Source organism: Cebidichthys violaceus, unplaced genomic scaffold, assembly GCF_023349555.1.
Source record: "Cebidichthys violaceus isolate CVI_PGR_0920_01 unplaced genomic scaffold, fCebVio1.0.p SCAF_16, whole genome shotgun sequence".
NCBI classification, from domain to species: domain Eukaryota; kingdom Metazoa; phylum Chordata; class Actinopteri; order Perciformes; family Stichaeidae; genus Cebidichthys; species Cebidichthys violaceus.
Window position 1 is genome coordinate 520,653 of NW_027176329.1, and position 16,698 is coordinate 537,350.

Here is a 16,698-nt window from a genome sequence, read left to right on the forward strand (position 1 = left end):
AGCTTCACAGTCCAGGAACTCGGTGGCCCATCGTGCACATGTTTGAGTAACGTTTTATCCAGAGTCAGAGGCATGATGACCAAACCCAAACTGTCTGAGATATCAGTTGTGAACCACAGGGCGTTACTTTTACTACAGAGCCTCATGGTCCGGATGGCTGTGCTGCTTTAACTGTCTGTTAAATGTTCATAGTAATAATAGCAACGCCGGTGTTTGGGCTCAGAACAAACAGTACGGTGTAATTCGACACCGTTGGGCTTTACACATATCAAACTAAGTTCCATTCCCTTTGGATGGAACAAGGCCCGCTTATTGGCTCGAGTCTTCTGCGTCTTTCTGTTGCGATTATCAATTTAAGGCTGACGAGAACCAGTCTTGAAGAGCCTGGTATCTACCATTTTCCCATGGTACGTGAATGCAACACACCAGCAGGGGAACTCTCCCCGCGCATGCGCCCAGTATTAGCGTTACTAGTATACTGTAACGTCTGTGTGCGCTTCTAAAAGGTGTGTTGTCATTGAGCCACGTCGCTGTGTGTTTGTTGCACGCGTGTGTTAGCGTCCGTGGAGCGAGTCCGTGTCCGTCCATGTATCCAGAGAGACGCTGTAGCGACCCGCTCAGCCGAGGAGACGGACTATGTCTGCCAACAAAACAAAGAAAGTCAAAATGGCTACTAAATCTTGTCCTGAATGCGACCAACAGGTGAGGAAAATAGACGTGTTCGGGTTCCACCGCTGTCGGCAGTGAACCGTGTGTAGTGTTCGTAACGTCGTGACGCTGGGTCGGTATGCTGGGCGCTCCTCAGACCACAGACCCGAAGCCCACGTTGAGAACCCAGAGTCCACTCTCAGGCTGAGCGAGTTCACTTTAGATGTTCTTCTGTTCACCGAGGAACGCCTCCGTGTTCTCCGGTCCACCGGACTCTTTACACACCTGGAAGCGTGTTTTTTAATGGTGCGTGTTATTATTGGATCGTTAGTTCTCCCAAGAAGATGGAGTCAACGTCCACACTAAACCCACGAACCTTATAAAGCAACTCCAAATGACTCAACGACGTCCTTTAGTTTGCTGTGAAATGTTGCCTCCAATGGAGCAATGTGAGATCTCAGTTCAGAGACACGTGACTGTGGTCACCATCTATCAGTTAAACTTATTATTTCATTTGTAAATCCTGATGATCCTTTAGAACGCTGAGAACATTCATCTGTTACATTTCATAATCAAATCAGGGATGTTCTCAGGACGTTGTTTATAACCGTGCTTCTGGGACATTCTTAATTCAGAACTCGGAACCTTTCATTAATCAGAACCTTTCATTCCGAACCTTTGATTCAGAACCTTTGCTTTAAAGGCAGTGGGATCACTCCACTTAATGTTTTCGTTTATGGTAGATGCATTGACGTCGGGTCTTTCTAGTCTTGGTTTGCATAAAACACGATGCAAATGATTGAGAAATAAGTTTGTATTTGTATTGATTCAAACTTTGACAGTTCAACTGTATTTAATCTGTGGTCCACATGGAGGGGGGTCCGTACGGAACACCAGTCGGTCCCTAACCCACCAAACAGGAAAGTGTCTCAGACGTGGAACACGTGGGGAACATCTAGTCTCTTGGACTACTTTTGAATCGTACCTGTGTTTCAGGGTCACATGACACCAGTTCCACATCAAAGGGTCAAAGCGGACATGTTGCAGGTCCAAACCGTAACGGTGATTAATCTCCTGTGTCTCCGGTTGATTCTCTCTAGATTCCAGTTGCGTGCAAGTCCTGTCCGTGTGGTTACGTGTTTATAAGCAGAAAGCTTCTAAATGCCAAATTAAATGAGCGCTCTTCTCCAGCTATAGCAGGTAAGGTCCAACCTGCATACATGATGCCTCCGAATGTGTCTTTGATTCTTCTCCTTGTGTGTTGAAGTCATGTTCATGCTATGACATTGTTCAGAACGGTTCTTTACTCTGTGAAGTACCCAGCGTAGAGAGACCTGGTGACGGCACACACAGGGCTTTAATGAGTCTGGTCCAGGATTGTGATCTTAGCGGGGACTCTGAGGCTCCTCCCCCAGGAAATGTGCAGCATCAAAACAGCGAAAACCCGTCAAGATCTGAAAAGGAAGCGTGGGGATTAGATGTAGTGCAGCAGACTTTGAGACGACCGACCAGCCGGACCCGCCGGACCAAACGACACCAAGCTGCCCCAGGGAGGAGAGGAGAGGAGAGGAGAGGAGAGCCGAGGCGGAAGCTAAGCTAACCCAGCTAGGAACCGAGGCTACTCCACTACCCAGCATGCTCCTGGCTCCCTGATGTTCAGTCGATGGATGAAAGCAGCGGGAGGTCGATGACTGTTGAGCCCACATCTTCACAGAGACCTGGATCCATCGTGGTCCAGGTTCAAGCAGCACTTGAGGGGCGGACATCAGGACAGAGAGCAGGACTCTGGTGGACCAGAGGAGGAGGACTCAGTGTTCACATCATGATGCTTGGTGCTCAAACAGTCAGAGTTGATGGACAGTGTTTTCCTCATGCTGAGATTTTAATGTGAAGAAGTCGGCCATGTTATCTGACCAGAGAAGTGTTTACGTTTACATTCCTTCAAAGTGTGTGTGTGTGTGTGTGTGTGTGTGTGTGTGTGTGTGTGTGTGTGTGTGTGTGTGTGTGGTGAATGTGCTACAGCTGAATGTAGTTGTGCGTCTCTGTGCTGCATAGTTATAATAAGTGATCCTTGACTTTCTTGCATTCTGATGACGTTATGATGGAAAAGTCTTTGTTTATGTGAAGAAAAACAAAATGCTGACGAGAGGCACTCTGTTTAAATGTTTCCTGTGGATCAACCGTTTTCATTTAATGTTATCTGTGCTGAGTCAACACACATGTAGCATCTCTTCCTCATCCTCTTTTAATGTGCATGTGGTCCCTGTTCACCTAAAAAAGAGTCTAAATTCATAGATTTCAATATATTTTGAACAAGATTTCTGCAAATAGCAGACACCTCAACCGAGAATGAAGCAACATTTTGAGAGAGCGAGTTGTAGTATTGTGAGAGTCGTACTGATGGACCTGCCTATAGTCTGCTCTGCTGATATCGTGCCGTCTGCTGGACTCTCTGGACTCTCAGTTGATGTTCTCTACTGTGACTTTAGTCTTTGTGTGTGAAGCTGCTGCAGTGACTGGACTGTGCGGTCATGTGTGCAGAGCACCGGACTGCCTTCTCCAGTCTCCCCACTGCTCATCTTCACCCCCACAGAGCCCTGTTATCCATAACCACCCGTTTCTGGTGGTGTTTTGGCCGTATGCTCGCTGTAATCACCATTTTATTTCAATAAACAAATCCGAGATGTCTGCCTGGAACCAGTCTAACCCACACTTATGTTGTTTCCTTTTTTACTATCCATGTTCTGCTTCAGACAAGCTGGACTTTAAGCGGAGGAGGACGGAACGCATTCGCAGAGAAAGGATAGACTCTTCTTTAACCAGCGACATGGAGAACAGGAGAAGATCCCGAGCCAACAGCCAATCGGATCCCATTCGGAGGGGGCGGGGCAGACCGAAGACAGTGGGTCTGAAGAAACAGGAGGAGGAGAAAGGTAGAAGAAGAGATGATTCAGTGATTGGGTCTTTCATGATCACTACTTTTAATTGGGAGATGCACTGTCACAGAAATAATTGTGATAAACACATTATAGTTTAAGATTATGTTATGCCTCTGATGATGGTATCATAGCATAATAATGTAAGTACACCATTTCAAAGAGCAATGAACTTTGAAGTCTTGAGAACATTCAGACATCACATCAGTATGTGGGAAAAAATAAGACGATAGATAAAGTAGACTCTGCTATGCTGATTAGGCACAGGGTCATTAATTCCTTAATGGTTAATTAATTAATATAAGTCGTTATATATCAAGGTAACTCACAAGTCATCCGTTTGATTTCAGACCTGGTTGGTCAACACGTCTTACTAACTAGTTCTGATCGAGGCCCTTATGCAGCTTCCTCCATGTCTGACTAACTCCACTCCACTGTCTAGACATTTTGCCATAAGAGTCCGATCCATTGATTAGATCCAGTGTATCGATCCAGTGATTTGATCCATTGATTTGATCCAGTGATTTGATCCAGTGTATCGATCCAGTGATTTGATCCAGTGTATCGATCCAGTGATTTGTATGCCCCCAAAGCACCCTTTCAGCTGAAAGCCACTGTATATAATATTATATACAAATATGTTTTGTAATAGTATAATGTATCATTGTAATAGTGACCGCCCTCTGCTGGTGTAACCAGGGTATTGTAATTGTGTGGAGCCAGGTGAAGAATGTGGAGCTTTGCCTCATTACTTATTGTTTATCTGTCTGGAAATGGCCCTTTTGTTCCTCTCATTTATCGTGACCATAGAAGAATGTTCTGTGATTGGCCGTGTTCTGTTGTGTTCACAGAGAAACAAGAGAAGGAAGTGGATATGTATGCCAGTCTTTCGGATGAGAAGGCCTTTGTGTTTTCTGTGGCCTTGGCTGAGATCAACCGCAAGATATTGGGTCAAAGACTGATCTTATAGATGGAGGCCCGACTCCGTGAGGGTCCTGGCACTGAGAACATGCCGTATATAAAAACTATCGAGCAGCACGGGGATAACCAAAGAGGGCAGAGCTGTCTGGAGCTGAACCTTGATCTGGATGATGGGATTCAGAGACCTGCTGAAGCTTCAGACTAAAGGTGCTGTCGTTGGGGGATCACAGCTCTTCAGCACCTTGTATCATACACCCACCACAGACACGCACATATATGTTTCTAGAGTACGGACTGTGTGTCCTCACGACATGCGTAGAACCAGGAGAAGAGATGATCTTTCACTAAAGAAATACATCTGTGAGATAAAAGGACTGTTATCCTCAGATGACAGCAGCTTCACGTTAATGGAAGGGACCAAGGTGTTCTGGTAGCTGTGTGCTTTCTTATAAACTGAAGATGCAATAAAGATTTTTTTTATTTCCATTGTGAAGTGATCTGTATGTATTGTTGAGCGCGTAGTGCATCCCATGCACAGTACACAGCGTGTATTTATTAGTTCCTCTGACTATGAATGGTCTTATTGATGCTGAATTCACCTTGCTTTGAATTAAACTAGATGATCATAAACAAAATGCGATCGACTAAAGATGGTGTCCAGCTTTCCTCGATTGATGAAGAAGTCAGAGCATCTTTCTCAGATTGTGAGCTGATGCTGATGTAGTGAACTCTCTCTCTCTCTTAAAATAAATGAAGTGCATCAATCTGTCCCACTGTGGTTCAATCAGCAGTGTTTGTTGGTAAATTCATGAATGTTCTGTTTGCACAAGAAAACATCCTTCTTTGCAGATTTTGTATTTCTTAATCGTCGTGTCCCAAGAGTCACCAGAGATTCAGAATATTAAAAACCATGAAAGAAGTGATTGAACACGTTCTATTGTTTTAGGTTTAGTTACAGACACATATAAATACCACAGTCCCAATCCTGAGGGTTCCATCCTGAGGGTTCCATCCTGAGGGACACGAGGACCTGTGACGCTGTCGGGAAGCTGACGACGCAAACCCAACCTCACTGGAAGCAAGTTGTGCATGATTTTTGGATTTGAATAATCCAAATGTCCCTGAATGTATCACATGGGTCAGAAATCTTACGTCATTCTTTTCTGGACTATTAGAAATGAAGCAGATGCTGTAGAACCCTGATGTGTTTTAGAACAAAATGGATTGTTTCACATTCCAACTAAAGACAACCTCCATGTCAGAATTGTATCCATATACACTGTATATTACCCTAATATAATGATGTATGTGTATATATATATATATATATATATATATATATATATATATATATATATATATATATATATATATATATATATATATATATAATTGATCTACCCATTAAATAAGTAATAAACTCAGGTACAGTAAAGTTAGACCAGACGTACATTCTGCTGGCTCTTTTTTCCGTCTTTGTCACTGACCTGATGTTTTTGGTAACGATGACTCAGCATTCCTCCTCACTTTTCTGTGATAGAAATGTGTAGAAGCTCACGAGTGACTGATGACCGGTCCAGGTGTTCACCCCCTCTGGTACACTGCAGAGATATAGGTTGAAGTAGATTAGATACTTGTAATTAACTATTTATAGCTCTTTAAGTATTTGTTTCCAATGCGTTGAATAGCATCACTTACTGTACATATGAATTTAATGAATCGTCTATCAGTGAACTATTTAATCAGTAGTTTGATGTTTATGGACAACATAAACTATGCTGCCGGAGTCCTTCTGCTGCACTGTTTGTTTCAGTATGAATGAAACAATAAAGACACTTTTGAGTAGATCTTTCAGTAACTGAGGGCTTTCAGCGTGAACACGGCCTCACAGACACCTCCACTGGTGACGTCTTGAGTGGTTTATATTCACAGCGTTAAAGTATGGAAACAGGCTGTCGCTGAAGGTGTGTGTGAAGGTGTGTTTTCCTCTGTTCCAGCTCAACTCTGATCCTCTGCAGCTTCTTCTTCACTCAGACAACTGTTCAGGGATCTGATGAGGAGTTTGCTGTTCTGCACAGAGAGATGTTTACGATGAATCGTGGAAGAGAGGGTTGTTGGAAACCGCTGTCTATGACGTGACGATATCCCTGAGAAGCTCATCCTTTGTTTCTTAGTTTGTGGTTTAGGCAGTCTGGGTTCTCCTGAGAGAGGACAGTGGTGCAAAGACCAAACAAACAACCAGACACCAGTGTAACGGAGTTCTAGTCCTGTGACTGATTTGTCCAGAGGTGATTTATTATAAAGTCTTATTGAATGTTCTCCTGTATCTGCAGTAGGTGGTGGAGAGGATGGTCTGGGTTCTCCAATATAGATAATAGTCTCTTCACTGTCCTCCTGTCCACCAGATGTTCCAGACCGTCCAGTCTGCAGCCAGTGATTGAGCCGGACAAGAGGTGACCGTAGTCACTGTGATGTCACTCATATTTTTGCACACTGCACTTTTGAAGCTTCCAGGTCGGCATTTTGTCCGTCACCATCTATATATATATAGATATCTATATATAGATATATATATATAGATATCTATATATATAGATATCTATATATATATCTATATATATATATATATATAGATATATATATATCTATATATATATATATATCTATATATAGATATCTATATATATATCTATATATATATATATCGATATATATATCTATATATATATCTATATATATATAGATATCTATCTATATATCTATATAGATATATATATATATATAGATATAGATATAGATATATATATATATATATATATATAGATATATATATATATATATATATGCCAACATGTTACCATTAACCTCCATGAGCTGAAAACACTGTGAAGTTCACTTCAGTTGTAAGATGAAAACGATAAGAAGCGTCTCATCTGTCCACATCAAGGATGGAGCAAAGACCTGAAGGCTGATACGGACATTTTATTTCATGTTCAGATAGCATTAAACTCATCAAACCAGCGTCACATTCAGCATGTTTCTACTGTGTGTGGCTTCATATTTCATGCATTAAGCGCTAATGTTAGCTGTTAGCTGTCAGACCGGAACCGAACACACTGTGTGTTTGTGTGACAGGTTTTCATATTGACACGTTGACACGTTGAGACAGGAGGTGTTCGGTGTTGACCCGAGACAAACTCGAGAGGCGCGAGCGTGAGTCAGCGGAAATAAGTGTCTGCGCGTCACTCCCTGTGACGTCAGCGCCCTTGGTGGGTTGTAAGCATTAACCGGTAACGTGAAGAACCATTGAGCCGAACCGGGAGGAAGCATGCACCTTCTTAGACACTTAGTCCGTCGGTGTGCGCCGGTTCCCCGTCGGACCGCGTCGCCTCCGTCCTCTGTATGGCAGCATGCTCGGTTTAAAACGCGAGGGTCCCCGGTGCCGCGGTCCGGGTCGAAGCGGTTCAGCACGGCGGAGGCTTCCGTGAAGACGGGCGATAAAGCCGGGACGAGAGAGAAGTCCCTGACCATGGCGACCCTAAACCCGCAGGTGAAAGCGGTGGAGTACGCCGTGAGAGGACCCATCGTCACCAAGGCGGGAGACCTCGAGAGAGGACTGCAGCAGGTGAGCGGCTAACAGACCGGGGCAGCGACCGCACCGGGGAGCCGGTGCTCAACGATGGAGGAGAGCCCGGGGACTAAGTAGTTACTTTAATACGCGTACGAAGAGGGCGCTAGTTAAACTGTGTGTGTGTGTGTGTGTGTGTGTGTGTGTGTGTGTGTGTGTGTGTGTGTGTGTGTGTGTGTGTGTGTGTGTGTGTGTGTGTGTGTGCGCGTGTGCGTGCGTGCGATAGCGGAGCTTAAGGAGAGAGATTGCATCATCCTCTGACGGTACGGCTCGGGTACCAGACCACTGACTTCTGGTACCAGGCCCACTAGTTCAGAAATAGACCCATCCGGTTTTAGGATGCACCGCCCGGACAAAGCTCCGGTGTCGTTCAGCCTCATGTGGGCCTGTAGCTGTGTTGTGATGGTCTTCTTGTCTTCTCTCTGCAGGGAGACAAACTGTCTTTCACTGAAGTCATCAAAGCCAACATTGGTGACGCCCACGCTATGGGCCAGCAGCCAATCACCTTCCTCCGCCAGGTGTGCAACTAATGCCAGCTGATGTTCTGATGTCACTGTTTACCGCCTCATTCTGTTCAACCGGTACCAGCAAGGTGTACCTAATAAAGAGTGTGTGTATATATATGTATGTATATGTGTATATATATGTGTGTATATATATATATATATATATATATATATATATATATATATATATATATATATATATATACATACACACATACACACAGAGACATAATGCGCTTCAGAAGGAAAGCATTAAGCTCATTGTCTGCATTCAAATGAGTTTCACATTCCATCTTCTCTATGAGGACTGTTGGTGCTCTTCTTTAAATAGAGAAAGAAGATTGGTTGTTTTAGATTACGTCCATGTGCAGCCGTAACGACAGCTAAAAGACTGTTGATCCACTTCATTGAGTCTACGACAAGCACACATTTTAACCTTTGTGCGTTTGTGTGTTTGTGCGTCGTCGTGTTCATTGTTGTGTCTCTCTGCAGGTGGTGGCTCTGTGTTGTTTCCCAGAACTGCTGGAGAGTCCGGCTTTCCCCGATGATGCCAAGCAACGAGCCCAGCGCATTCTCCAGGACTGTGGTGGACGGAGCCTAGGTGTGTGTGTGTGTGTGTGTGTGTGTCTGTGTGAGTAAGTGTGTGTGTGAAAGGAGTGGCAGTTGACATAACAAGAGGCACAGGCATGTTTAACGTTTTACTACTCAAACAGATACGAGGAGTTGTGTGTGTGTGTTCTACATTAAGTGATATCTAGAATCTGTGCTCTCCCTGCATGTTACAGCCACTAGGTGGACACTGTATGATGCGTGTTTGCTCTTCAGGCTCGTACAGTGCCAGCCAGGGGGTGGAGTGTATCCGCCGAGATGTTGCCGACTACATCGCGCACAGAGACCAGGGTGTTCCTTCTGATTGGAACAACATCTACCTCACCACAGGGGCCAGCGATGGCATCATGGTAGGAGCAGCGCTGGGGTTGATGGGAGGAGGAGGAGGAGGAGGAGGAGGAGGAGGAGGCAGGGAGCATCGTGACTTCACGGTGACTGCAGACTTCCAGCTCTTTCACGCTGCTTTAAGGCGGCTGTTCTGCGACACAAAGCGAACAATCGTGAAAAGCTCCTCTCGGATACTTCTCACATTTTGTAACTTTACCAAATCAAACATCAATGCCACTGGCGTGGGGTGCATGCGTGCTTCTGAGCGCTGTGTAAGTCTGATAGTGGCGAGCAGCTTCTGCAAACAAATGAATCCCATAAATCCCTTTCCTCCAGAGCATCCTGAAGCTGATCGTATCGGGTCGGGGCACCTCCAGGACGGGCGTGATGATCCCCATCCCTCAGTACCCGCTGTACTCTGCGGCCATATCGGAGTTGGAGGCGGTGCGCGTCGACTACTACCTGGACGAGGACAATTGCTGGGCGTTGGATGTTGAGGAACTGCAGCGAGCTTACCTGACTGCTAAACAGCAGTGCCAGCCCAGAGTCCTCTGTATCATCAACCCTGGAAACCCCACTGGTAGGACATCAGGAGGTGTTCAGTGAGCAGCTTAGGTCACTTTATCTACTTCAACTCCTTGTGAAGGATAAGACCGGAAGGAGGAGTGTCTTTCTAAAAAGAGCATGATGACAAATGTTCTTTTTAGCTTTACTAAAAACACTTCTTTCCAAATATGTTCAGGCGCAGGTTGTTCCACGAGGAGATCCCAGTCTAGAAAGAAGAGCTTCTCGCTCTTCCACTTTAACACGGGGAACACTGCGCTGGCTCTCGTTTCATTATCTCGGCTTCAGGCGACGCTGCGATCATCCGCTGGTCCTTCAGCTCATTCCACTGAGATACAGCGTGGTGCAGCGGTGCGACGGTCACATGAAGAACCAGCAGTCAGGTGTGCTCCTCTATGTAACTAGGCGTACACTGGTGGACAACACCATCAGCCGAAGGTCCGTGGTGTGTAGGGTGGATCAGAGGATCCCGTCTGCTCTACCAGGCTGGAGCGTCAGCGGGCCGTGGGCATCTCTGTACGCCTGCTCGTCCGGTACCGACTGAAGAAGAACGGCTGTCTCTCCAGTCCTTACATGAGCCTCGGTAAGCTCAGAGGGGTTTGTTGTCGGATCCATCCCATCTGAGTCTGGATGGTCAACATGTTGCTATCGCTGGCTGTATAATGTGTACAGTATGTCTACGTTGTGGTGCTCTGGTACTTGATGCTTTGTTTGTCTACGATGGAGGAGCTATAATCATAAGACAATCCTGCGTGTCATTTCACGTGTGCAGCATTTGAGTCAAAGTACCCTCTGGGTCCAGTACAGCACTTGGTGTCGTGCCTCCGCCTTCAACAGGTAACGACTGCTTCTTCTCTGCTGCTCCCTGGAGGAGGAGCCTTTTACTTTGCACAGCAGCCGGACACTTGTGATGTCACGAGATCACAAGACAAACAAAGCGGGATCGTGTCGCACGAAAATCCGTCTTCTCAGGCTTCCGTTCATGCGTTTGTGTCCGGTGACCAATCAGGGTCCTGTGAGGAGCTGCTGGCTGCTAGGGGCGTGGTTAGTGTGTGTGTGTGTGTGTGTGTGTGTGTGTGTGTGTGTGAGAGGATGCGACAGAGGGGTGACTGTGGGTCAGAAGGTAGAGCGGGCCGCCCCTCAATCAGATCGAAGGTTTGAGCCCCGGCATGGGGCTGGAACGGTACCATTAGATCCAATAGAACGGTACCATTAGATCCAATAGAACGGAACCATTAGATCCAATAGAACGGTACCATTAGATCCAATAGAACGGAACCATTAGATCCAATAGAACGGAACCATTAGATCCAATAGAACGGTACCATTAGATCTAATTGAACGGTACCATTAGATCCAATAGAACGGAACCATTAGATCCAATAGAACGGAACCAATAGAACGGTACCATTAGATCCAATAGAACGGTACCATTAGATCCAATAGAACGGAACCATTAGATCCAATAGAACGGTACCATTAGATCCAATAGAACGGAACCATTAGATCCAATAGAACGGAACCATTAGATCTAATTGAACGGTACCATTAGATCCAATAGAACGGAACCATTAGATCCAATAGAACGGAACCATTAGATCCAATAGAACGGAACCAATAGAACGGTACCATTAGATCCAATAGAACGGTACCATTAGATCCAATAGAACGGAACCATTAGATCCAATAGAACGGTACCATTAGATCCAATAGAACAGAACCATTAGATCCAATAGAACGGTACCATTAGATCCAATAGAACGGAACCATTAGATCCAATAGAACAGTACCATTAGATCCAATAGAACGGAACCATTAGATCCAATAGAAGGGTACCATTAGATCCAATAGAACGGAACCATTAGATCCAATAGAACGGAACCATTAGATCCAATAGAAGGGTACCATTAGAACCAATAGAACGGTACCATTAGATCCAATAGAACGGAACCATTAGAACCAATAGAACGGTACCATTAGATCCAATAGAACGGAACCATTAGAACCAATAGAACGGTACCGGGCTCATTGCTGGGTGTCAAGTACTGAGAGCCAGAGCTTCTAAAGGAAGCCGCTGCCGGCTCTCGTTGGCGTTCCTAACCACGGTCACAGAGGAAGACGGGTCAGCGGTTCTCCTGTCTGTCCCTCTTGAAGCCTCGTTGTGCTGCGGTCCACCCGTACATGGACGCAGCGGGCGCCGTGGACTCAGTGGGCGTCTGTCAGCGGCAGCAGTGGGCGGTGTGTGGTGCCGCTGACCCACTTACTCCGCCTTTCCATTCGCCGTCCATCCCCCAGAACAGAGGCGGCTGCCCACTGTACATCCTCAGCGCCACTTCTGTAGCGTCCTGAAGCTTTTCCTGCCGTCCTCCATGTTCAGGGTTTCTTCTTCTGAACATTTCTCTGGTTGTGATCTTTTTGACTACCTTGCATATGGACCATCTGTGTAGCTCTAGCCCTGACACCAGATCGGTATGTACTGTCAGCGTTAACAGTTAACTGTCTCACACTCTGTTCTCAGGTCAAGTGCAGAGTAAGAAGTGCATAGAGGAGGTGCTCCACTTCGCCTACGAGGAGAACCTGTTTGTCATGGCTGATGAGGTAACTTCCAATGTCTGTGAATACGGTTTCATAGAGTGGTCTGGTTCTTAATTCATTCATTCATTTCCTCTCTTGATGGTGAGTAATAGGCAGCTCTGGCGGTACAGAGGTCTTCCTATCAGTTGTAAGACTCTGGTTTGGAGGTTACACCATGAAGCTTTGTGCTATCATCTTCTCTTTTGATTAGAATAGAAGCATCTCCCCCAGAGTTTGTTCAACACATCACATTCTGAAGTGTTGGGAATAAATCAAATACTGAGAGAGAACCTGACAATGTTGAGAGTACAGTTACTACTGAGAGGGTTGTATATCCAGAGATGTATTTCATAGTATTCTGTCTCCAACACGTCCTTACAGGGTGACACTCAGTCCGGCTCTGCTCCCTTTAGGTGGGCCAGGTATTGTGCCGGTTGGTACTGGAATGACTGTGACTCCTCTCCATCTGTGTTTACCCTGCTGTGACCCGTCAGCCTGCTGTGTCTTTACAGGTGTACCAGGACAACGTGTACTCGTCGGACTGTCGGTTCCACTCCTTCAAGAAGGTCCTCTATGAGATGGGCCCCGAGTACTTTAACAATGTGGAACTGGCCTCCTTCCACTCCACCTCCAAGGGCTACACTGGAGAGTGAGTGACCGCTGCACCGAGCTCACACTGAGCTCTTCTGTCTCTGCTGGCTGCTTGCACAGGAGCAGCAGGAGCACTTGAATGTGTTAAAAGTGCTTTTACTCATTAATACGAGTGTGCTAATGTAGCCGACACAGCTAAAGAAAAACATTTTCATTAACTTCTGAATGTATAGAATTGTCCTTCTCAGATTGACACCACTCTATGTAAATAGGAAGTTACAACCAGCAGCCGGTTAGCTTAGCTTAGCACAGAGTCGTGTGCAGTGACCTCCATGAGTCTGGTCATGACCACGAGGTGAATCTCCTCCTGCAGCAGGTAGCTGTACCTCAGGGTGGATGTGTAATGATTTGGTTCATAGGAAGTGAAGGACCTGTGGCTCTGACTGAATACACGTCTTCTCTGTGTCTTCTCTGTGTCCTCTCTGTGTCCTCTCTGTGTCTTCTCTGTGTCCTCTCTGTGTCCTCTCTGTGTCCTCTCTGTGTCTTCTCTGTGTCTTCTCTGTGTCCTCTCTGTGTCTTCTCTGTGTCCTCTCTGTGCTCTACCTTCTCTCTTTCTCCACACACTCCCACTCAGGTGTGGTTTCCGTGGGGGCTATATGGAGGTGTTGAACATGGATCCACAGGTGGAGGCCCAGCTGGTCAAACTACTCTCTGTCCGCCTGTGCCCCCCCGTCCCTGGACAGGCAGCGATGGACGTCATTGTTAATCCTCCCAAAGTGCACGAGCCCTCGTATGCTCAGTTTGTTAAGGTGTGTGTGTGTGTGAGACCAGTACAAGTATCAAAAATGAGACCCGTTAGGCTTGTGTTAGTCCATTCCAATGGCAAAACACCAGGTGTGTGTTTTATTGTCACGTACCGTATTCATGGGAAGTGTACTAAAGTGTGGTCAGGTGTCCCTCTGACGGGACTAAAAGGGTTTGGTCTCTTAAATCCTTTCTTTTATACCTCATGTATTGTGTGTTGTGTGTTCTGTCGGTGTCCAGGAGAAGAGCTCCGTCCTCGATGTCCTGGCTCACAAGGCCATGCTTACGGAGCGAATCCTAAACTCGGTGCCCGGGATCAAATGCAACCCGGTCCAAGGAGCCATGTATGCCTTCCCTCAGATCTTCATCCCACCGCGAGCAATTCAGGAAGCCAAGGTCTGTTGCTTCATGCATTCTCTAATGAGGGATGGTCCTGTACAGACAGTGGTCATGAGCAGAAATACACCAAACGATCCTCACCACTGTATGTCAGCTGGATAGACTAGAATATTCAGCTTTATTAGTTCAGGTATGTGTTGAGAAAAGCCCCTGTGTAGCCTGTTTACACAGCTGAGAGATGACATGTTGTCTTTGTCATACCAACACTGAAGAATAACAGAGTCTATCCCAGCATGCACCGACTGTCCCTGAATGCGTCTCCAGTCTGTGGACGGATGGAAAGCAGCTGAATGGAAGTGAGTGAAGTCACGGTGTTCTTTTATTTGCAGTCCCTGTGTGTGTCTCCTGACATGCTCTACTGTCTCAAACTGCTGGAGGAAACCGGCATCTGTGTGGTGCCAGGAAGTGGATTTGGCCAGAGGGAGGGAACCTTTCACTTCAGGTTAGACGTGAACACTTTTGAAAGCAGGGCTGAAATGGTGTAGTGTCCACTATTAGTTAGGAGAGCAAAGCCTTCAATAAAGCCATGGCAGATTTAGACATTCCGTGCATGTGTTTTTACTGTGTGTGTGTGTGTGTGTGTGTGTGTGTGTGTGTGTGTGTGTGTGTGTGTGTGTGTGTGTGTGTGTGTGTGTGTGTGTGTGTGTGTGCGGTTTTACAGTGTGTGTGTTTTTATAGTGCGCGTGTGTTTTTACAGTGTTTTTACAGTGCGTGTGTGTGTTTTTACAGTGTACGTGTGTTTTTACAGTGTTTTTTACAGTGTGCATGTGTTTTTACAGTCTTTTTACAGTGTGCGTGTGTTTTTACAGTGCGTGTGTGTGTGTGTTTTTACAGTGTGTGTTTTTACAGTGTGCGTGTGTTTTTACAGTGTTTTTACAGTGTGTGTGTGTGTGTGTGTGTGTGTTTTTACAGTGTGTGTGTGTGTGTGTGTGTGTGTGTGTTTTTACAGTGCGTGTGTGTGTGTGTGTGTTTTTACAGTGTGTGTGATTTTACAGTGTTTTTACAGTGCGTGTGTGTGTGTTTTTACAGTGTGTGTGTGTGTGTGTGTGTTTTTACAGTGTGCGTGTGTTTTTACAGTGTTTTTACAGTGCGCGTGTGTTTTTACAGTGTTATTACAGTGTGCGTGTGTTTTTACAGTGTGCGTGTGTTATTACAGTGTTTTTACAGTGCGTGTGTGTTTTTACAGTGTTATTACAGTGTGCGTGTGTTTTTACAGTGTGCGTGTGTTATTACAGTGTTATTGCAGTGTTATTGCAGTGTGCGTGTGTTTTTACAGTGTTTTTACAGTGTTATTACAGTGTGCGTGTGTTCTTGTTTCTTAGAATGACCATCCTGCCGAGCCCAGAAAAGCTAGAACTCCTTTTAGGGCAGCTGAAGGAATTCCACCTCAGATTCCTGGAAGAGTATTCACAACAGGAACCTCAGATCCCCAGAACCACCCAAGACCACCACAGAGAACCGTCAGAGCGACCAGACTGATGCTTCTGTTGAGAGCTTGTGTAATGTTAATATCGCTAACGATTGTTAAAGTTGAGTTTACTTGTTTTTCAGAACTTGTGTTACAGAAATCTTGTGCCTTCTGCTCAGATTGTTTTTGAACCGGTCTAGACAAGTGGCCCTGACTAAAGGACACACCGTGTGGTGACTGAGGAAGCCCTCTTATTAACTTCTCCGTCCATCGTGCGCTCATTGACCTGTGCTCTGTGGAGTACAGTGAACGTCCACATTCAAACATCTGCTCCTGTCCTGCTGCTGAAGACCTCAAACATCAGGTGCTCCACACCGATGGGTGTCTGAGGAGTCGTATGCCTCTAGAAGCTACAATGGTTTTCAAATGTTTTGTTTGATTTGATATTGCCTTATATAACATTAAAGGGTCACTATATCTATTATATATTGTGTCGCTGGTATCTATCCATGCAGATAGTTTTGTTCTAACTGCCTCTCAGATATCTCTCTGAGAGTTCTGCCTCCTCTAGACGATGAATCTGAATGGAATTAGTAGATAAGAAACACGTCACTCAAACAAGGTTCTGTTCATGTGATCAGTCTGGAGAGGCAAAAGTACAAAATCACTCGGCTGAGATTAAACACTACAGATTAACACTGGGACAGAACATGCATACTGGAACGCTCACCAGGAGGAGTAGAGACGAAGGTAGGAAGGGAACTCTGGAGCAGGTGAAGCTAA

At 45.6% G+C, this 16,698-nt stretch overlaps 2 protein-coding genes across 2 annotated transcripts; both read left to right on the plus strand.

Moving 5' to 3' along the window:
• The first annotated feature begins 451 nt into the window (after window positions 1-451).
• On the plus strand, window positions 452-4,991 carry cunh16orf87 (chromosome unknown C16orf87 homolog). Its single transcript, XM_068710678.1, has 4 exons — window positions 452-702; window positions 1,749-1,848; window positions 3,402-3,581; window positions 4,436-4,991. The coding sequence occupies exons 1-4, from the start codon at window positions 637-639 to the stop codon at window positions 4,552-4,554; spliced, it is 465 nt and encodes a 154-aa protein (XP_068566779.1). The 5' UTR covers window positions 452-636; the 3' UTR covers window positions 4,555-4,991.
• A 2,611-nt stretch (window positions 4,992-7,602) lies between these two features.
• Window positions 7,603-16,399, plus strand: gpt2 (glutamic pyruvate transaminase (alanine aminotransferase) 2). The gene is made up of 11 exons (XM_068710679.1): window positions 7,603-8,130; window positions 8,562-8,651; window positions 9,132-9,240; window positions 9,465-9,598; window positions 9,912-10,155; window positions 12,658-12,737; window positions 13,226-13,362; window positions 13,939-14,113; window positions 14,349-14,504; window positions 14,837-14,949; window positions 15,830-16,399. The coding sequence occupies exons 1-11, from the start codon at window positions 7,834-7,836 to the stop codon at window positions 15,984-15,986; spliced, it is 1,692 nt and encodes a 563-aa protein (XP_068566780.1). The 5' UTR covers window positions 7,603-7,833; the 3' UTR covers window positions 15,987-16,399.
• The last annotated feature ends 299 nt before the right edge of the window (window positions 16,400-16,698 follow it).